This window comes from Pseudomyrmex gracilis, unplaced genomic scaffold (genome assembly GCF_002006095.1).
Source record: "Pseudomyrmex gracilis isolate BER0280 unplaced genomic scaffold, ASM200609v1 scaffold_407, whole genome shotgun sequence".
In the NCBI taxonomy this organism is placed as follows: Eukaryota; Metazoa; Arthropoda; class Insecta; order Hymenoptera; family Formicidae; genus Pseudomyrmex; species Pseudomyrmex gracilis.
Genome location: NW_018020991.1, coordinates 74,046 through 95,987, shown reverse-complemented (window position 1 = coordinate 95,987; position 21,942 = coordinate 74,046). Strand labels below are relative to the sequence as shown.

General features: G+C 35.2%; 4 protein-coding genes across 9 annotated transcripts; 3 read left to right on the top strand and 1 right to left on the bottom strand.

Moving 5' to 3' along the window:
* The first annotated feature begins 6 nt into the window (after positions 1-6).
* On the top strand, positions 7-1,166 carry LOC109860546. The gene is made up of 4 exons (XM_020439706.1): positions 7-139; positions 238-492; positions 674-925; positions 1,017-1,166. Exons 2-4 carry the CDS (start codon positions 316-318, stop codon positions 1,122-1,124), a joined length of 537 nt encoding a protein of 178 aa, XP_020295295.1. The 5' UTR covers positions 7-139; positions 238-315; the 3' UTR covers positions 1,125-1,166.
* A 3,269-nt stretch (positions 1,167-4,435) lies between these two features.
* LOC109860544 lies at positions 4,436-12,403 on the top strand. 5 transcript variants are annotated; one of them, XM_020439703.1, is made up of 11 exons: positions 4,436-4,924; positions 5,230-5,372; positions 5,481-5,504; positions 6,009-9,199; positions 9,309-9,520; positions 9,602-9,843; positions 9,940-10,149; positions 10,266-10,274; positions 10,486-10,612; positions 10,765-10,836; positions 10,928-12,403. In XM_020439703.1, the coding sequence occupies exons 1-11, from the start codon at positions 4,795-4,797 to the stop codon at positions 11,407-11,409; spliced, it is 4,842 nt and encodes a 1,613-aa protein (XP_020295292.1). In that variant the 5' UTR covers positions 4,436-4,794; the 3' UTR covers positions 11,410-12,403. The 5 variants fall into 5 exon arrangements, 4 of the variants coding, with proteins under 4 accessions (XP_020295292.1, XP_020295289.1, XP_020295291.1 ...); XM_020439700.1 differs by having other exon boundaries at positions 4,437-4,924; positions 9,309-9,843; XM_020439702.1 differs by lacking the exon at positions 5,481-5,504 and having other exon boundaries at positions 4,437-4,924; positions 9,309-9,843.
* A 2,043-nt stretch (positions 12,404-14,446) lies between these two features.
* LOC109860548 (WD repeat-containing protein 13-like) lies at positions 14,447-18,074 on the bottom strand. Of its 2 annotated transcripts, XM_020439711.1 has the most exons (4): positions 17,664-18,074; positions 16,911-17,581; positions 16,288-16,832; positions 14,447-16,201 (listed from the first exon to the last, which is right to left on the bottom strand). In XM_020439711.1, exons 1-3 carry the CDS (start codon positions 17,743-17,745, stop codon positions 16,293-16,295), a joined length of 1,293 nt encoding a protein of 430 aa, XP_020295300.1. In that variant the 5' UTR covers positions 17,746-18,074; the 3' UTR covers positions 14,447-16,201; positions 16,288-16,292. The 2 variants fall into 2 exon arrangements, with proteins under 2 accessions (XP_020295300.1, XP_020295299.1); XM_020439710.1 differs by having other exon boundaries at positions 14,447-16,832.
* A 954-nt stretch (positions 18,075-19,028) lies between these two features.
* On the top strand, positions 19,029-21,658 carry LOC109860545 (diphthamide biosynthesis protein 2). The gene is made up of 5 exons (XM_020439704.1): positions 19,029-19,366; positions 19,545-19,878; positions 19,979-20,457; positions 20,801-21,092; positions 21,241-21,658. The coding sequence occupies exons 1-5, from the start codon at positions 19,250-19,252 to the stop codon at positions 21,417-21,419; spliced, it is 1,401 nt and encodes a 466-aa protein (XP_020295293.1). The 5' UTR covers positions 19,029-19,249; the 3' UTR covers positions 21,420-21,658.
* The last annotated feature ends 284 nt before the right edge of the window (positions 21,659-21,942 follow it).

Sequence of the window (21,942 nt, the reverse complement as noted above, 5' to 3'; positions counted from 1 at the left end):
AGGAATTGAAGGATTTGCTAACGTATACAACTCAATAGCTTCAAAAATTAAAGCTCCTGCAATATGCCTACAACATAGTTCTATTAATCTTCCTGAATCTGCTCACTCTGTAGTACACTCAGCCACTGATCTTCTACCTGTATGTAGTCAAATAGAAATTTTTACATCTAGAAATGAAATTATAAGTTTTATGGTGTTTACAAGCAATATTAATTACAAAAATCCTATATTTTGTAGCATATTTTATCAAAACTAACAGATTCTACAGAATTTGTAATTGGCGCATATTCATATGGATCTCTTATTGCTATTGAAATGGTAAAACAATTAGAAGCTAAAAACTTTCGAGGGCGATTAGTATTAATCGACGGAGCTCCCAAGTACTTAAAAATCTTACAGAAAACATTTTTCCCTTTTACCAATAATCAAGAATTTCAACTTATTGTGTTAAAACAAATAATGGATGTGTTTAATATACCTGTATCAGAAATGGTATGTAATGTATAATATTACACATACATGTGTGAACGACAAACATACATATTATACAATATATCATATACACATACATACATATATATATATGTATATCGATGACACATTAAAACTATGGCAAATAGAAACATATTCTATACGTTTAACAGTACTAACAGTTGTTTAATATTTGTTTCAGATTATATCAGACATGAGTAAATATGTTACCTGGGAAGAAAAACTAAATATTTTAATCAAAAATAAGTCTGAAATAACCAATACAATTTCTACTGATTCTATTAAAATATTTTGTACAACAATTTACAAACATTTNATTGCTATTCGAGAATATGATATGTCTTCATTGGTTTCAATCCGGTCACCTATAATATTATTGAAAGCAACAAATTCATTACTTCCTTCGGTAGAAGAAGATTTCGATCTAAATAAGGTAATGTAGCAAATATTCCACTTTTCTTATGTAATATATATTTTTGTCCTACCTTATATATTTTTATATAACAGATGTGTTTTTGTCGCAGATAAGCAAAAACGTACAAATTCACTACGTAGATAGCAATCATATATCAATAATTAACACTGAACTGGTTGCAGCTGCTATTAATGGACAAATAAAACAAGAGCAATAAATAGTTTGTCGTCGAGAAAAATAACAAGAGACTCTAAAAGCATTAACACGTTCACGGCGGCGTGACCCACCGGTGGGTCACACCTGACTGTTCCGTGGGGCGGCGTGACCCACCGGTGGGTCACACCTGACTGTTCCGTGGGGCGGTGTGACCCACCGGTGGGTCACGCCGCCCCACGGAACAGTGTTGCCCCGCCCCACGAAGCGTAAGGAGATAAGACGGTCCCGCCTCACGCGAAAAAACGTAGATTTTCGCCCCGTCGTGAACGTGTTAAGTAATTTGCTGTCACTTTAGCAAAAACAAACAATTATCTGGAAAAGATATGCAAAATTTCTGGAAGAGTGCGTAATTTAAAAAAAATTTATATAACATGTGTCTTAATATACATGAATCTAATAAATTACTATTTAGTGGAAACTATGACTCTACTAATCTCAACATTATTGTAACAATATCAAAATTGATTTAATTTAACTTTGCGGACTCAAGCATTTACAAAATAGGTAAATCTTTTAAAAACAGACAGTTGTTTTCAGGAAATTTTTTTTGTTTTTTGTACAGTAACAGCAAATTATTATTATTGCTTTTTCCTTAATGTTGTTTTGAACACACACTATGGGTTGTGAGTTGTGACTAAAAAATACGGATTGTGATTAAACAAACTACTTTTTGGAAATCAAAATAAAATGGATTTTGAAGAGAAATTTACATATATTGATTTTCTAAAGATGCATCTCAACATACATTACTATTTACAAAAGAATTACCAAGAAATTACAAAGAATCAAATTTTAAAATTTATTAAATCATTACTTTTAAAATTAATGTCTTTGATAAAGCCAGTATATATTCGATTCTTAACATATATATAATACTCCTATATTGCTAGTCGCGTATCTTTGCAATGAGAGGCACGAGACCCGAGAAAGAGAGACGCACGAAGTCCAAATATGGGCATAGATAATCGAGCGTCATTATGCGCAGGCGCGTCTACTAAGCGAGTGCAAGCGAAACAAAGAATTGGAAAGTGAGAGAAAGAACGCGAGAAAGAGAAATGCGCAAGCGTGCTTGAATGTTCACCGCATGCGCACAAAGCAGCTGGACCTTGCGCGAGAGAGAGGCTACTATATTGTCTGCACCGTAACATTAGCCACGTTCAGCAGACTGAGCAGATCAGTGATCTAGTGATTCTTTAATATGATTGAATCTTGCCTTTAGATCTTCATAGGATCTAAGTGTAGAAACCAATCATATTGAAAAATCACTAAGTGCTTACTGATCTGCTCAGTCTGCTGAACATGGTCATTTGGGCTTCAGGTCGGCACCGTACAGACGGCGTCAAAAATTCGCGTAGTTGGCGCGGCGATCGGAGGGCAAGCGGGGCGGTTGCTCGTAGCGCCAGCGAGCGCCGTACGAACTAAATAGTAGCAATTGGTTGTTTGCAACTACGTCGTGTCGATAATGTAACTATTCTTCTTTTCAATTTTCTTCTCAAAACGTATTGGTCATTTAAATATCTAAATATCTAACGTTAACAAATAACATGAATGTGTATATATGTGTATAATAAATAAACCAGGCCTTACTCTTAGGCCTGGTTTATGCGAGCAATAACTGTTAACTTATGCCGGAACCGGTAAAGTTTAACTATATGATTTTAATACTTCTGTTTATACAAAATTGCCGTATAAACAGAAGTATTGGAATCCTATAGTTAAACTCTACCGGTTCCAGCATAAGTTTACAGTTATTGCCCGCATAAACCAGTCCTTACGACCTTATGACTACGGCGTCGTCTACAATAAAGAGCCGTCTACAATGGAGAGTTGTAGGCCGTAACAGTAAGAAATTGACAAATCACAATCGATTATTCTTCTGTACTTTGTCTGTGATTGGTCAATTTCTTACTATTACGGCCTACAACTCTCCATTGTGTAGACGGCTTTTAAGAATTTAAGACTTAGGCCTGATTTATGCGGGCAATAACTGTTAACTTATGCCGGAACTGGTAGAGTTTAACTATAGGATTCCAATACTTCTGTTTATACGCATTCGGCAATTTCGTATAAACAGAAGCATTGAAATCCTATAGTTAAACTTTACCGGTTCCGGCATAAGTTAACAGTTATTGCTCGCATAAAGGGTCGTCTACAATGGAGAGTTTTAGGCCGCAACAGTAAGAAATTGACCAATCACAATCGATTATTCTTCTGTACTTTGTCTGTGATTGGTCAATTTCTTACTATTACGGCCTACAACTCTCCATTGTAGACGGCCCTTAAACCAGGCCTTAAGACTTAAGCTTTAAGAAGGTATAAGACCCGTTTTCACCATCTCCGATTAACTTAATCGGTCGATTATTCCGTTGGAATCGCCAATCATATTGGTCGATTGACTAAATTGACCAATCGCAATTGACTTGCAATCGATCGGTAAGTTCATCGTAGATAGTGGAAACGAGCCTTGTACCTTCTTAAAGCTTAAGTTTTACGCCTTAAATTCTTATTGTAGACGACGCCTACGGCTGCGTTCCGAGTTACGCATATGCGCTCATTTATCTATAGTACACGTGACATATAGTATAGACATATGCGTAACTCGGAACGCAGCCTACGTCTAAACTTTTGCCACATGTGGCAATGGCCTTAACCATCAGTCCGTCCTTATTGCTCTTGAAACGTAGAACAAAGACAGACTGACGCTCAAAAAGCGCAAGCGTCCAAAGTGAACGCACCTATATACAATTGGAGCTTTCCAGCTACATACACAGGCGACACTGTGTAACACCAGAGAGAAACCTGAGAGCGGCCATCCTAATGTAATTTTTTACGACGGTTTCAGCCGCTGGTTTTAGCCGTATTTCCACAAAAGTGGAACTCAAAGGCCGTTCTACATTAAACGCAAGTAGCAGATCTCGTGGAATTGACCAATTGCAGAGTCAAATCAGCCAATCGACCAACGTGATTGATCAGTTCCACGAGACCTGCGACTTGCGTTTAATGTAGAACGGCCTTTGAGTTCCACTTTTGTGGAAATACGGCTAAAACCAGCGGCTGAAACCGTCGTAAAAAATTACAATAGGATGGCCGCTCTCAGGTTTCTCTCTGGTAACACTAATGTCCATTAGTGTGTGAGAAAGAGCATATCAGTGTGTGTCTCACTCTCACTAGTGTACACTGTGTTGCACAGGCTGCGGTCCGTTTTATGCTTAAGCGCACATTTATCTATAGTATACGTGACATATACTACAGATAAATGCGCGATTAAGCATGAAACGGACCGCAGCCACAGTGTCGGCTGTGTACGTAGCTGAAAAGCTCCCAATAATTACCCCACACTGTAGTCTCTCATGTTATTCTCTTTACCGTAGTGCTTGCATCATCCGCAGCGCTCTCCCCCCTCTCCTACGATATATTATTAAAAGTCGAGAGCGGTGATACGTACGATGCGTGGTCCGGATAGAGCGTATCTCTTCTGTGCCCGTTGCCACCTTTCATCCGCGCTGCTGCTGTTACGAGAGCGCGAGAAACACCCGAAGCGTGGATTATGAGCGCGTGTCGTCGCACGACAACAATCCGATTCGCACAATCCCGACGATTTTGTGATCGTTGCCCTTCTCGTGGTTCAACGCCGGGAGCCACGAGAATGACTTAGGTCAGTTTCTTGCCGAATGATTTGCCGATTAAGGAACTTTTATTCGGGACACGCGATGCGGAACTTACGTTGGGCATGCTGGCTGTTTTGGGTGGGTCTACCAATACTCAGAGCCTACCCTATCACTTCGTCGCCGCTTGTCACAGGTAGATCGCTCGTGAATTTTTTTCTCGCGTCGAAGGGCTGTTTAGCTGTGTATAAATGTCGCTCGTGTTTTAACAGATTTTCCATCTTTTCTTCAATCTATTATCTATATATATATATATATATATATATATATATGTAGATATATATGTCTGTGACATTTAACTTGTTTCTCTGTATTGTTTTCTTTCTTCATAAAATTGAAAGAAATAGAAAAATAATTGATTGACATCAACAGAGATATTTATAACAACACAGCTCTCTGAGTTATTATTGGAACAAGTGTTTACTTTTATTATCCTAACAGATTCATCCAATAATCGAGCTTCCTGGCAATGGGAGCGCTATTGGATGCGTTATGCGATTGCTATGTCAAGTGTCACTGCCACAGCATTAACATTAGCGGGATGTCTTTGTTGTCAGAGGCACCGAAGACCCAAAGGATTTCAGGTAACTTGAAAAGATCTCTACGCATCTGAGTAAACTGTGTATAGAAAATATCATATCACTTAATAGCTCTTTCTCTAAACCAATCTCTGCATTTTCTTTTAATTATAGGAAAAAGCAGAAAAATGTGATCAGGTAACATTGATGTTTTAGGTTTTTTATATCTAGTCATGGAAATTTATCAGTTTTTTAACTGAAAATGTAGACAAAACACATTACACAAACAAATTACTGGTTAGCTATTTGCAAGCCTGAGAGACTATTTTTGCGGAAGTAATAATTTATACATTTATGTACATATTTTATATTTTAATGAGTTTTTATAAAACTGAAGTAAAATAGTTGAAATAACCAATGCTATGTGTTTTGACATGACTTAATATATAATCTATTGCATAAAGCTAGTTTCTAAACTACTTTGTCATAAGTAATAATGTTTAAAGATAGTTTGTATATCTATATTTATTTTGTTTTAATTATAATATAGACATGTTCTTCTTGAGTTTTTTTTTAATTCCTCTTACACACAATAACAAGTAGCATGTGTAGTATAATTGTAATAAAATTTTCTTTTTACATTATAAACAACAATGTAAAAATACATAAAAAAAAAGAAGAATATTCTTGTTATTATTATAGGAATTTAAGGATGGGAGCAGTATAGGACAGGAAAGTGGATTTGATCGATCTGTTGAAGGATTAGAATTGGACGCCTCTAGAACATTAGCTGCTGCAGAAAGAGTTCAATTTGAACCTTTACCCGTGGACTCCATTGTCTCCGGAACGCGAAATACCACAAAGCCTAAAGCAATACCTTTGTCAACCCCTCGTAATGAGGATCAAGATTTGGATTGCGCTATTCTTCAAGAACCATGTAGCGAATGGTTCAACTCGAATGAGCTTTACGTGCCGCGAGAGAAACTCAAATATCTCCGAGAACTAGGTCATGGATGGTTCGGTAAAGTCGTTGAAGGTCGGGCAGATTTGGCACAATCCAAAGACATATCGAAAACGGGTGGTGTGGTTGTGAGAATTCTCACCGAGGAAGCCACCACCAAAGAAAAGGCTTGGTTTCTTGGTGAAGCCACGCCTTATCTGAAATTACGCCATCAAAATGTCTTGTCTTTACTTGGCTTCTGCTTGGAAACAGATCCGTATCTTTTGCTCTTTGAATCGTGTCCAGCCGGTGATCTTAAAGGATTTTTGTTATCAAATCGCGATGTTAAATCAAGAGAAGCGCTTACGAGAGAAAATATTCCGATAAGAATTGCAATTGAGATTGCAGCTGGCTTAAAACACATGCATAGTCACGGTTTTGCGCATACGGATCTTTCCGCGAGAAATTGCTTAATCGCTCCGGACTTATCGGCCAAATTGGGAGATTATGGTACTGGTGTCGAAAAGTATCCCGAAGATTATTACATAGTTGGAGACCGAGCTTTACCTATTAGATGGTCTGCGCCAGAAAGTTTGAATTGCACGGATACCACCATCGAAACCCAAGAGATCACGCAAGAAGCAAACATGTGGAGTTACGCCGTCCTTCTTTGGGAAATTATTTGTTGGGGAGAAAGGCCTTACAACGACATGAACGACGAACAAGTTATTCAAATGATATTATCTTTGAAAAATCAATGTTTGCCGAACGGTACACGATCGTTGCAAAGCTATCTCGCTAATTGTCCGTCAAATATATGTCAAGTAATGCGTTTGTGTTTAAATGTCAGTGCGAAAGACAGACCTTCTTTGGATATTGTCAAACAGATTCTGTTGAACGAAGAACATTTGGCAAATGAGGATTTCGATCAACGGTGGGAAAGTTTACGTTCGAATAGTGGCAAACAGCATGTAAGAAGTGCCAGCTTGCAAGATTTACGCGGAAGCATCGATTCCGATTACTGGACTCATATTGTGGACGACGCTCAACTAACGGACACGTTACAGTCCTCGTTTCGTTTAGGACCCGACGAACAAGTGAAGAATATTCCCAGTGTGAGATCTACTGCAGTTTTTCAAGAATCCGGCTCGGAGACCGAAGAAGAAAGCTGGAAAGGTCGGATCGAACAAGGCGTTTACACAGAAAAGGTTAAACAGAAGTCTAAATCCGTAACGGATCTCATGGTACTTGTACATATCGATCCCGATTCCGACGTGGAATGGTCAATGGGAGCTCAAACAACGGAAAAAAACCCGAAAAAGAAATTACCCGCGACCGGTAGCGACAGTGATCTTAGACATACCGCTTCACCGGATGAATTTGACGAAGCGTTGAAAAAGTTGCGCGATTCATTGCAAAATAATAATACCAATAAAGTCAAGTCGATGGGAAACTTACCAGACGTACCGAAACTTTTAACTCTAACCGTGGATCAGAGTCAAACGCCGATTCTGCGATTGTCTTTGGATAATACGGAAAAAATGTTAGAAAGTGACGCGCTATCCAACGTAAACGCGGATGATGATGACGCGCGGTGTAGCGGTAACGAACATGTATTAGAAGAAAATCGTTCTCTCTCTCCTCTTCTTCGCTACGTACCTGATCGAATGTTGTCTATTGATGAAGTTGAGAAGACAGAGAGTTACGAGACACGTGATGTATCATTGAACAATAAAGAGAACGCCGATAATATACTTCATCATTTTGTTTCGAGCAACATTGAGGATAATCAACATAACACGGTGGATGTTTTACTTTGGAATCACGCGTTAGATTCCGCTTTGAAGCACAAAATACCGGGTTTCTCGGACGAAACGGAATTCAACGAGTATATTGACGCGTCGGTTGAACATGGCAAAACTGACGCACCGGAACTAATTGTGACCGCTGTGTCCACACCGGACGCTCTACACTTTTCTAACGCTTATTCGATTTGCAATGCGGATGACAATTTTCCCACAGCGGAGAATATGAACATAGAGAGAAAACCGACGGTACCAAACGACGATGAAGAAGATAGAAAGCAATTGTCCACTCCGGATGATGAGCAAAGTTCCGATTCGGGTTTCCGAGATAAAGAATCTTGCGAAGAAGAAGAGGCGTTTTGTTCAACGTCCGGCAATCTATTGTCCTCGGCTAATAACGCCGCGATCGCCGATGCGTCGCGCTCGGAGGAAGAACCGCTTCAGATTTTATTCGAACTGGATACCATTCTCGACGCGGAATATTACGCCACTTCCACGGGACCCGAAAGTATAATAACAGAAGGCTTGATTGCTACCACTCCTATCACGGGAACAGATCCGCTGCCGTTTTCGAAACAGAATAATCCCGATTCAAATCATTATTCTTCTAATTTTGACGAAACGGAAGATGCAAAGATCGATATCGATTCGACGCGAGTGTGTGATACAAAGAAGAACATAGATCAAGAAGAAGCGAGGCACGAAAACGCGATAAAAAATGTTGAATCGAAGAAAGTTGATGCGGATAATGAAAAGTCACAAGAATTCAACAACGAGGATAATGCGGATTTGATGCGCGATCTAGAAACAGAAGTTGTTACAAGATCAGACACAAATATTTCGACTATTCAGCAGGATTCGGAACAGTGCGCGCAAGGAGATTGCGAAAACGAGGACGAAGACAGCTCGACGGTGAGTTTGCGTAGCGACAATTCTTACGTTTCGTTCGGGATGGAGGAGGAATTTGTAACGGCTATTCGCAACGAGCTCAGGGAAAAATTGCCACAGGCTCAGATGCAAATTGTAGAATCTTTGGAAGTTCAAGATGATGAAAGTCCTTCCTGCGACGTATACGGCAAACAATGGGATGACGAGGACAATGAAGATCCGTGCGGTCAAATGAGCGGAGGTGTAGACATATCGATCAGGTACGCACATTAAACAATAAAAATTGTTAATTGTGAACAATTAACAATTTCTATATTTCGTTCTATTGTGTTGAGATAAACGTGTGATTTTTACGTCTTGCGATCGTAGGTACAACGTGTACGGAACGCCGCTGAGTCCTATTTTGGAAGAGCGGGAAAGCACCGTTACTTCCGAATCATTGATGTCCAACTCAAGAGAAGCATCCGTCACGTCGAAGGAATCAGTGCCGTCGGAAGATGTACTATTGGTCGACACTCGTACTAACGAAATGATATTGTTAGAGGGACGATTACAGGACGAAGATCGAGATACAACGAATGGTGATTTGTCCGATGAGGAAAATTTAGATTACGTTTGTTCGACGCGTTCGTTAGAAGATAAATCGCACATGATGAAGACAGGTGGCTGCGCGCCTTTGCCAAGTCCCGAAGAGGAATCCAAGTGGCAACAATCTTTCCCGTTACCATTGCCTTTACCTTTGCCGTCGTTGCAAGACGATATGATGTCCACGAGTTTCGCCACCGAACGCGAATGTTGTAGTCAGGACGAGGATGAAGAAGAGGAAGAAGACGAAGGGGAAGACGATGAAGGAGATGAAGAAGATGAGGACAACAGTTCTAGTTCCGGTGAATTCGTATGGAAGGTAAGTTTCCGCGGCGCGTAGTAAAAACATTTCTATCATGTTAAACATATCTCACAATATTTTCTGAAAATTTTTCTCTAAAATTTGTTCTCGCAGAGATACAACGAGCCGCATGTTGAACAGATACGAGTCAGAAGTACCGCAAATAACGACGAAGCGAGTACGGTAGCAAGCATGGGATTAGAAGAGGAATTAGCTGTCGAGGACGAAGAAGAGGAAGAAGAATTTACACCTTCGGCTTGGAATGCCGCTTTAGCGCCTCACCGGTCGGCATTGAGGTCGCCAGACAAAACATTAAAATCTGGGGTAATAAAAGAAATTATATAATGTATGCGCTCTTATATATATATATATATATCTATTGCACAGATATATTAATAAAGGCATTTTTCTCTTTTTTTTTTTCATTTAATCGCTCCTAGGATGAGTTGGTAGGTGTGTCGATTACTTAAGTACAGAGCAATGTATGTAATTTTAACATTTCTCTCGCGTGACTTTCCTTTGCAGATTTAATTAGAGGTATTTAGTGCACGTAATATATATTTCTTGCTAAACACACACCCACTGTTAGACATACATACAGGTGTAGCTTAAAATACATTTTCCTTATAAAACAGCTGACGATACGTACTATTCGTTTAGGATCAGAAAAAGAGCGTGTGGTTCAAGAAGCAACGCTACCATTGTGTGTACGAATATCCGAAGGAAACGTTATCTGTGGACAATCGGGCTGATACTAACATCAGCTCGGAGCGAACGTCATATTCCGGTACACTGTTTGCATAAATCAATAAATATCCTATGTTACTTACAAACAACTTCACACGTACACGCAGAAACAGAAAATGAGTTTCACGCAAATTTTATAAATTCGATTAAAAAAAAAAAAATAATTTGCATTTGCTTGGTATGTTTTTGTAGATTGGGAAGAGATGATGGATGAACCACGATTAGATCTGTATCCTTTGGATTACGACGATGCTAATCATACTGGTACGAATTTACAAAATTTAATATATATATATATATATCACGTATGTGTGTTTATTTTTACGACTATAACGCACATTTATTTTCATTGCAGGAAACGAAGAATTTTTTATAACTAGTTCGAATCGACCCTTTCAATTTCAAACCGGTGAAAGTAAATACGTTAGTCAATTTTTTCCAGGCGCGAATTCGATTTCGTTAGCGGACGATCGAGGGGAGGACGAGATAGACGGATGTCGTCAAGAGTTGCAGCAGAATAACGTTGATTTCACGATTGAACACGAGCAATCGGCTCAGCAGCAACAATTAGGAGAGTTAAGACACACTAGAGATCGCTTGAAGTTGAATCTGGTATTGTCGAACGGTACACCGTCCACCGCGTTTGTTCCTACGAGACAGTCGCAAGCGGATCAGCAGCAACTAAATATTACAGAAAATCACGATTCGGAACTTGAGAACGTTGTCACGCAAGATCAGTGCATTGTATCGAGTCCAGTGAATGATAATACGTTGCCAAAGGTGCCTCACGAAGATGTCCAACTTAGTCCATCTTCCGTTTTTCAGTGCGACAATTAGGATAACGGATCCCACCGAAAAAATGAAGTGTTTTAGCTCGTGACTAAAAAAAAAAAAAAAAAAAAAAAACAATGAGACACTGAAGTCTATAATAAGATTATTAAAGAAGACAGTTTAATCTCCAAGTCCGTCCGAAAACAATCTCGTCGTGAAAATGATAAACTTGATTTTTTTCGTTTATACGGTCTGATAGTTCACTGATGAGATTTTACTATGACACGAATCTCGAACAAATGTATATTGTATATAAAACATAAAAGATGTAGTCGATATTATACTCGGAGCTGCAAGTCGATTGGTTGTCTAAAAGACTTTTTGATAAAGCAAAATTACAATTCTTCTGTACCACGCAAGGGAATGTTACCATCGAGTCAGCTTTTCGATACTCTGTATAGCGACGCAGTAGTAATATATATATATATATATATATTTATATATATATATATCCGAGCCAGTTTACTCCACGATTCTCTTGTATACGGAATACAAAGACATCAGTATATAACATAGCCGCGGCTTTATAATTCTCCATAAAGCTTTTCTGCTCGCATTAGTCATAATAGAATAATAACCGAAGGATTGTATATAAAAAAAAAAAAAAGTGGACATGAGTATTAATTCCTAGACAATCGATTTGTAGAAGCGCTACATCGTAATTAAAAATACGATAAGAAACAATTCGTCGCATCGTGTAAATAGTTTTATTGTAGCGGAATCGTTAAAACGAGCAGAGAGTAGTGCCTATGTACGTAGAACGACATTTATTTTTATGACTTCACTTTATAAGATATTACATCCAAACTGTCTTTCACACGTCCATCTTTTTTCCTTACCAAGCTCATTAATATCACGCGTGTTTCTTGTAATTATTATTATTAATTAAAACACATAAATCTGCTCTCTATTATCGAAGTATTTTATAGCGCAAATGTGAGGGATATATTATCCCAGTTGAAAAAAAAAAAAAAAAAAAAAAAAAAAAAAAAAAAAAAAACTTAGAGAAAAACAAAAATATCAAACTGATTAGAAATGAGACCAAAATGCAAATTGTTTAGTGCGAGTATATATGTATATTGAGTGATTATATATAAGATGCGATATTAAGTTATTTCCAGTCATTTTTGCTTGATATCTTATCTCGCATCTTATTTCAAAAATGAAATTTACATATAAATCGAAAAACAATATTGCTATTAAATATACCTATCGTCTTGACTTAGTCAAAGCTCTTCGCTTTCTCAAGATCGTGTTCAGATTCTTGTTGTGCGACGATCTTATTTCTATTCAGTTTGAAGTTGTCATTTTACAAAGATTCGTTATGTCTTATATTATAAAGATTATACAATTACACTTGCACTATTAACTTTTTACACAAATGTATACATGTATTGATAGTTTTTATTAGGATCTGTGATGAAGATATTGTGTATATCGGTTGATTTTATATTATATAACTGAAGGAAGAAGACTTAGAATTATATTAAACCGGAAAATATTTCGAGTACGTTTGAAATTTTGAATAGAATTCGTATATATTTTACTATAAAAAACGAAAATTCGTAAAATCGCTAACTTTTGTTGTTGTTTTTTTTTTAATACGCGTAAAACGAAATGATCATGTTACAGAAAAGTATATCTTTTTCATAGTGACATAACAGAAGTATCAAATATCATTTGCTTTTACACTAATAAGAACTTTGCGCGACTACGGTACACGCACGATTTTTGCTTCAAACTCATACCGTAGTATATATGTATATACATACATATATATATACACATATATGAAAGTGTGCGAATAAACAAATAACCATTACTAAATGCAGTATGGCGCAATATAAGAAATATTTCTATATATGAATTTAAAATACTCGCGGACGCGCGATAGAAGCGAAAATCGCAAAAATTACTGTTTTAGAAACAATTTTTAAAGATATTTATTTGCTATTATGCGTAACTTTGTTGTATTAATTATTTATACTAAATATGAAGAGACTGCTGAAATGAACCAATGAAATAGCATCGATATAGAATTTAGCGTCATATGAAAATTATGTGGGTATTTGTGCCACCATTGTTTCAACATTGTACACAATAATGAGAGAAATACATATATACAAATTGCCGCTAATAAAAGCAGCATCGCAGGTGCTGTTACGTCTCTCGCTATTATGACATTTATTAATGATACAGCTTTGTGCTCACTATATAAGATAGAAAAAAAGAGAGGAAAAAAACAGTTAATATATTGTTATACAGAAGAACACCTATGTGTTTATTCAATGATCAAACCACACTGTTGAATACACAATCTATTTTTTTTTTTTTTTTTTTTTGTACATATCGCTAAGTTTATTTTTTTCGCAATATTTTAAATTAGTTTAGGGGGGTATTCGGGATCCTTCAAATATGTGATGCAATCCTAGCATCCTATCCCTAGTGAGAAAAAATGGATTAGATCTAATTTAAATCTAACGAGATAAAAAAAATGAAGAAATAGATCTAATTAGATCTAAATTAAATCTAAATAGATATAAAGTAGATCTAAATAAATATAAAATAAATCTAAATAGATATAAGTATAAATCTATGGAAATTTACACTTTTATTTATTGTTTTATTGATCTACTCAGATCTATTACATTAGATCACCTCAGATCTGTTCAGATCTGCTCAAATCTAACTAAATCTGAGTAGTTTTAACATAGTAGATATGAGTGGATCTAAAGTAGATTTAATAATATATAAAAAAAGTGTAAATTTAATAGATCTACTTATATTTTATTTAGATCTACTTTATATTTATTTAGATCTACTTTATATCTATTTAGATTTAATTTGGATCTAATTAGATCTATTTTTCCAATTAGATCTAATTAGATCTATTTTTTCTATTAGATCTAATTAGATCTATTTTTTCTAGTTTTTGTTTATCTCGTTAAATTTAGTTAGATTTAATTCATTTTTTCCCGGGATATGATTTTAAGAATTGACATCTCAATTCAAAAAACTCACTCGTAAAAATTTACTTGTGAATACGTATATATATATATTCATATATACATGCTTATATCCGCACAAACATCCTACAATCGACTTTTACTAAGCCTATATATATTTCGTTTAAAGTTTATTTCTTCATTTTAAACGTGTGCGTGTGTTACAATAAAAACACGAAATTTAGTAAAATGTGTACACATCAAGTATGCATTTACACAATTTTTTTAACAAAATTTAACTTAAATCTACAAATGATATTCCTGGCAAATGTATTTTTACCAGACAATGCATACATTTGTTACGCTACATTATATTAGAAAGAGCAATAATATATCACAAGTCTAATGGTTTTTATATATATATTATTAATATATTATTAATTATAATTTATATATTTATTAACATATTATGAGGAAAAATGAAAACTTAATTATACTTGTTTGCGTTTATTCGATAATCTTGAGAAGTGTATGTTTAAGCGAATACACGCACTTTAGGAGAATACGAGTAAATGGGCATTGCCCGTCTTTTTGTACGTGTGTGTGTGTGTGTTCCTATATAAACAAAAATAACAAAACTTGGGACTATATAGAAAATATCAAAGTGGTCGAAAATATTGCGCGGAAGTTAAAATGCATTTTTATTTGTGTTCTATAAGTTATAAAATTAAATATGCATATTTCAGCTGGCAAGTGTCCATTTAAATTAATGCATTTTCGTTTGTACATACTTTTATTAAATCAAGTGTGTGAAAAATTATATACATTTTCTAGTAAAAGTTCAAATTTCACTGCTTGTGAATACATTTACTTCATCAAATTAGTAAGTAAAGTGCGCCATATTGTTCCGCGTAAGAGAAAGTAGTTTATTTCTCCGACCGTCTTCTATTACGGCGCCGCCGTTCTCTTTCGGTTTCCACCAATGGCTCCAGATCTATGCTGATGATTCATGTTGGCGCAATCTATCTGCGAACTAGGGTCGTTTATGTCTCACTGCATTTTTCTATATGTTAAAAGTTAGAAATATTCTGAAAAAATTGATGTAGTATCTTTTAAACCTTCTACTTTACATATCGATCAAAACATTTTGGAAAAAATTAAATTTGTTTAAATAATGATTTAATATAAACGAAGTTTCACTCGAGTGGATTGTAGTGTTTCGTTTAATTGACCGAATTGAAAAAATGCTTAAATTGAAGACAAAATTTGCAGCTTTCATTAAAAAATTACGCTATTGCATTTATTTTTTTTATTAAATTTAAATCCTTAATTTTTCAATGTGAAAAATGCGTTTTTTACGTTCGTAAAAAACGTAAACGCTGGCGTTTTTGAAGAAAAAACTAAGATTTTTTTATTTTAAACATTTTTATTTATAAAATAATGATAACATTAGAGCATAATTAAAATAGTCAATCTGTTCTCTCGGTCTAAGTTAGCTCGTCGGAAGAGCGCTGCTCCATTTTAAAACTATTATAAAACAAACGTTTTAATTAAAAATATCATGGTAATACTTTAAAATAAATAAAGTAACTTTAAAGCACTTTAAAATTAATTGAGCAAAATTATGTAAAAATCAGATGAAACACAAAAAGAACTTTACTCATTTGTACGAAAAATACGTAGTTCGCAAATCAGGGTCGTTCGTGTTCCGCTCGGAATTTCGTCTTGTCACTGTGGCTGATGTGGCTGAATCGCTAGCAGAGAGACCAAACGAGAACGACGCGCACATACGACGGTCGGAGAATAAATTACTTTCTCTTGCGTGGAACGTGGCGCACTTTACTGTACATTTACTATGACATATATGTATAAAAATATTAAAATCTCGTAGTTTTATGTTTTAAATAATCACTCATTTGTACATCGTGTTTGTTCTTACATATTTTATAAATTGCGCTGATGATTACGCCATAAAATAATTAGTCCGTCGTGATCTGCGGATGCGAGTAAAGATTCATCATAATTAAAAGACAGAGCTAACGTTGGGGTTGCATGACCGTGTAATCGGTTGATTCTTGAGGCCTTTCCCTCTCTTGTAGAATCTAACAGATGAACAGCTCCGTCTTCCGATCCGGTGGCTATTAAACATGCACCCATTTGAGGACAGAAAGTAGATTTTAATGTATAATATCTATGTTTGATAGGATATTTTCTCCAGGAGCGTAAAGATCCGTGACTGTCTGTAACACGATACAATAGCACAGCATTGCACGCACTGCTCACTAACAATGCTGGCCAAGGAGCATCCTTGGATAACCATGAGCGCCAAGTAAGACTGGTTATCATTCCACCAGTTTCCTGTAATCTCTGCAGCTTTGTTAGTCGTCCTATTCCAGGTTCTACTCGAAAAGACATTATAACACCTCTGTCATTGCCAGCCCAGATCACTGAGCCACCGCTGCCCTCGCATGCAATGGAAAGAACCTGAAAATGTACCAACTCGCATAATAATTCAGAAAATTTTCTTATATCACTTTTTTTCTTCAAATAAAAAAATCTGACCTTTCCACCAATCTTGCAGAATCCACTACGTGTGTATATACCAGTAGATACATTTAAGATCTGAATCAATCCCTGAGAATTGCCAGCTATTATTAAATTGTTGTTTGCAGGTATGAAATTACAGCATAAAACTTCTGCCCGTTGTTGGTCGTTTACTACTCTTAAACAAACTGGTTCTACATCCGCAGATATTTTCCAGAGCCTTATTGTTGCATCCAAAGAAGAAGAAACTATCAGATCATTGCTGATACTCCAATCGAATGCGGTCACGCCATTACGATGACCTTCCAACAGAGCAACCACTTTTGGAGGAGTACTAATGACTTCACATATAGACAATGTGCCATCTAATGATGCGCAACACAATTTAGATCTGTCATCATTGGCAAATTTCAGCATTGTTACAGCTGCATTATGTTGATCAAAAACATGATGGACACCGGCAAACGCAAAATTCTCTGCTGTTGATTTTCTTTGTATAAAATGATGTTTCGTTCTGTTATCTAATTCTTCGCTGATTGTGTGACTTCCCATACTGCTTTGTTCTTGCCTTTCTCCGTAACGCCAAGATAGCAATTCGGATCGCAGTTTTAAGTACTGTGCATCAATTTCTGGATCTCTGGAATGTTTTTCCCGAAGTAACTGGTTTCTTCGACGAATGTATAACATACCTAAAAAAAAATAAAAAATCATAAATAATAAAAATTGTGATCTTTTTGTTAAAATAATTCAAACCGAACATATTACACACACCCAGACTAGACAATTTGTTAGCTCGCAATGTGTTGTACTTTGCATCAAGTGCAAATACTTGTTGATGCCACATAGTGGTCATTTTTCATACATATATATTATCTATCTATCAATTGCAATTATTTTAATACACCTTATAATTCTGTTCTATATTTCCATATATATACTTCTATATTGCTAGTCGCGTGAAGTATTATATATATGTATATTTCACGATATTACACGGAATCATTTTATCACCTATATAGCTTAATACTTGTATGCATGACAAAAAAAACTATTTTGACTATATCGCTTTTCATTTTAGTTTTCTTATATATAGAAATATATTTCCCTCAATCAACTAAAACATTTTGTGTTTACAACTTGTGGTATTTTTATTACTCTTTCCTTTGCTCATTTTCTTTCCAATTTTTTAAGGTTATGTTATTTTCCGCGAGCGCGCGCGTATGAAATAGGCTGCGTTCCGAGTTACGCATATGCGCCCATTTATCTATAGTACACGTGACATATAGTATAGACATATGCGTAACTCGGAACGCAGCCATAGTTGTCATCCGTGACAACTTCCCGATGGATGAGTTCAGACAACTCAACAGTTGCACAACGGTTGAGAGATGATCACTTCTGATTGGATCATACTTTTGGAACCGCAACAGATTTTGAAGAATAGTCCTATCATAAGTGATGATCTCTCAACCGTTGAGTTGTCTGAACGCACCCGATATTCACTACGGCTGCGGTCCGTTTCGTGCTTAATCGCGCATTTATCTATAGTATATGTCACGTATACTATAGATAAATATGCGCTTAAGCATAAAACGGACCGCAGCCTACCAGTAGTAAATCTACTGGAAATCTATAATATATGTCACGTGAACTATAAATTTTCAAGCCCCTTGCACAATGGAAGGAATAGCGATAGCAATAGAAATAACACAGTTTTTAACACAGAATTCCAACTCGTCGGAAATTTTATCGCTATTACTTATTTCGATTTTCTGATCTGCATTGATACATGTGTATTTTTGTATGTTAGATTCCGCTGTTCCTACCTTTATTTTTAAATATAAACTCTTTAAAGCCTCTTGCACAATGGACGGAATAGCGATAGCGATAAAAATAACAAAAGTTTTAAAGAGTTTATATTTAAAAATAAAGGTAGGAACAGCGGAATCTAACATACAAAAATACACATGTATCAATGCAGATCAGAAAATCGAAATAAGTAATAGCGATAAAATTTCCGACGAGTTGAAATTCTGTGTTAAAAACTGTGTTATTTCTATCGCTATCGCTATTTCTTCCATTGTGCAAGGGGCTTAAAACTTTTGTTATTTCTATCGCTATCGCTATTCCGTCCATTGTGCAAGAGGCTTCAGTGCTGACAGTGAATAACAGAACGCAATCGTCGGCCTTGTTCGGTTATTACTATACTCAGTACTGAAAATCTATAGGCTTATGTGACGTATACTATAGATTTTTAAGTACTGTCAACGATAACTGAAGGTTACCCACTTCACAGAAGTTTCAATATAAACAGTCAGTTTCCGTGTTTGTATAAATAATTTTTAATATCCGTCCTAATGATCTCATCAGCAATTGAAACAACAAAAAATGCCGATGAATTGACGACTGTTCGAGATGATCTATACGATGTAGAAAAGTGCGTTCGGTGGATTCAGGCAAACGAATTAAAACAGGTTGAAAAGATAAATTCTTAATATATCATATTAATTTGTTGATATTAAAATATCAAAGTAAACGATTTTTTTAAAAAAATGATTTAACTTTCTTCTTTCTCTTTTTCTTTTTGTATCACTTTCACAAATCTTTATTTAGAATTAGGTTATGCATTTATGTAATTTTCTTCTTATATAGGTATGTCTGCAGTTTCCAGACAGCTTGTTATCAGATTCGGTAGACGTTGCCTTACGCATAGAAAAAAATATAGGACAGAAAGTATACATTTTGGGAGATACAACCTGTGGTAGTTGTTGCGTTGACGAAATAGCTGCACAACATATTAACGCAGATGGTTTAATACATTTTGGACATGCTTGTCTTAATCCTACGGTTCGTTTACCAGTACTTCATATTTTGCCAAATAAACAACTCGACGTGACAAAACTCATTGATGAGTTTAAGCGAATTTTTTTAGATGATACAAAGAAAATCTTATTCTTCTATGATGTGGCATATGCACATAATATTGGTAAATATTTAAAAATTCAAAAAAAAAAAAAAAAAACAAGAACTTATAATTGTAAACGTAATAGAGTATATATAATAATTATTTCATCATTATATTACAGAACATATATATAATTTATTGAAACCTACATATAAACATTTAGTTTTATCTAAATTGAATTGTACGTCAAATGTGGAATATATTGATGCAAAAACAACCTCAGTCCCAATTGTTTTGGGCAGAAGTTACACATTGGAAAATGGATATAACATACAAGATTATGAAGGATTCTTTTTGGGAGATGGAAAAACTTTTTCATTGTTAGCAATGGGTATATCTGTGAAGAAATGGTACTGTTTCACAAATAATACTATTAATGAATTTGAAGCGTTGAATACTCCTTGGCTAAAACGACGAAGATTTTTAATCGAAAAATTGAAAGATGCTAAAGTTGTGGGAATTGTAGCGGCTACATTAAGCATTAAAGAATATTTGGTGTCTATAAACACGGTGAAAAAAATTCTTAAACAAAAAAATAAGAAATCTTATATTCTCAGTGTAGGAAAAATAAATCCTGCCAAACTTGCAAATTTTCCAGAGGTTTGTTGTAATTTATATATATATATATATATATATATATATAAATAGATATATATATATATATATATATATATATATATATATAGATTTTGTTATATATATAGATTTTATATATGTTATATATATTTGTTATATATATAGTATAGATTTTGTTACATATATATATATATAGATTTTGTTATATATATAGATTTTATATATGTTATATATATTTGTTATATATATAGTATAGATTTTGTTATATATATATATAACAAAATCTATACTTTGTTTAAGTATATTAATATGTTTATGTTAATAAAAATGATAATATTATCTATTAAATATTTCATTCTTATTTCAGATTGACATTTTTGTTGTCATAGCTTGTCCAGAGCATGAAGTATTTGACTCAAGAGATTTCTTAAGACCTATACTTACGCCGTACGAAGTTGAATTAGCATTTAATAGTGCAAGAGAGTTTTCTCCGCAATATTTTATGGATTTCCGACAGATATTACCCGGTGGTTCTCACTACATCGATTTTAAACCATCAACAGATACAGATGTTTCTCTTATTACTAGCAATATCAGACACTGTGAAGATGATGCTTCGTATACAGATAAAATGTCTGCTCTGGAAATTCGTTCTTCAGGTTTTATAATCCTTTAAATTAACATTTCCAAAAAGCTAATTAAAAACACTGGAAACTAAAAGCTATTTTAAAGTATCTTTTACTAAGCAAAAAATGTGAAGTTTATACTGAAGTTACAAACAAAATTGAATATAATTAATTTTATTAGGTGCAATTGCAATTGGTAAGGCTGGAGCTCAATATTTGCAAGAAAGATCTTGGAAAGGTGTTGAACAAAGATTAGGAGAAGATCCTGTACAGCCGGCAGAACTAGGTCGCAGTGGAATAGCGTGGGAATACACAAATGAACCTTTAAAACCAAATAATCATGCTACACAAGCGCAATAAATATAGTGCTTCTTTAAATATAGAAAATATTATTATAAAGTTTCTCTCATAAGGTTTGTGTGAGAGCATACAAAAAATGTGAAACAATCCTGGTCTGAAAATTTTTAAAAATCTCCCTCGTTGTAATTGGTTTTTTTAATAACTAGAGATGTTCAGGACTTTTTCTGTTGTGGCAAAGTGGATTTATTTTATTTATGTACCTATAGATATGTAATAAGACTGTTACTTTTTGGAACGACTCTTGAGAATTAAGTTTTTTCAATTCCCACCTCTATTTCTCTCTCTCTCTCTCTTTCTGGCTGCATTCGGGGAGCACGCTATCAACACTATTGCGTTATTCTATCTTTGTTTTACATCTAGTAAGCAATAAAGATAGAATAATGCAACAGCGCTGATAGCGTGCTCCCCGAATGCAGCCAGAAAGAGAGAGCTCCGCCCCAGAGACAGAGTTGCAAGATGGTTTTGGTTTGGTGCAAAATTGGCTCAGTGGACCGAATTAAGTTAGTCCATACGCCATTCTAGA

What these genes read in the sequence shown, in the direction of transcription:
- LOC109860545 (XM_020439704.1), top strand. Translation starts at nt 19,250, where the DNA reads ATGATCTCATCAGCAATTGAAACAACAAAAAATGCCGATGAATTGACG. An exon ending in GGCATATGCACATAATATTG is followed by an intron (nt 19,879 to 19,978) that starts GTAAATATTTAA and finishes ATTATATTACAG; the next exon opens with AACATATATATAATTTATTG. An exon ending in AACTTGCAAATTTTCCAGAG is followed by an intron (nt 20,458 to 20,800) that starts GTTTGTTGTAAT and finishes TTCTTATTTCAG; the next exon opens with ATTGACATTTTTGTTGTCAT.
- LOC109860548 (XM_020439710.1), bottom strand. Translation starts at nt 17,745, where the DNA reads ATGACCACTATGTGGCATCAACAAGTATTTGCACTTGATGCAAAGTAC. An exon ending in TAACAAATTGTCTAGTCTGG is followed by an intron (nt 17,582 to 17,663) that starts GTGTGTGTAATA and finishes ATTTTTTTTTAG; the next exon opens with GTATGTTATACATTCGTCGA. An exon ending in TCTGCAAGATTGGTGGAAAG is followed by an intron (nt 16,833 to 16,910) that starts GTCAGATTTTTT and finishes GTACATTTTCAG; the next exon opens with GTTCTTTCCATTGCATGCGA.
- LOC109860544 (XM_020439700.1), top strand. Translation starts at nt 4,795, where the DNA reads ATGATTTGCCGATTAAGGAACTTTTATTCGGGACACGCGATGCGGAAC. An exon ending in AAGCAGAAAAATGTGATCAG is followed by an intron (nt 5,505 to 6,008) that starts GTAACATTGATG and finishes TTATTATTATAG; the next exon opens with GAATTTAAGGATGGGAGCAG. An exon ending in CGACGATGCTAATCATACTG is followed by an intron (nt 10,837 to 10,927) that starts GTACGAATTTAC and finishes TTTTCATTGCAG; the next exon opens with GAAACGAAGAATTTTTTATA.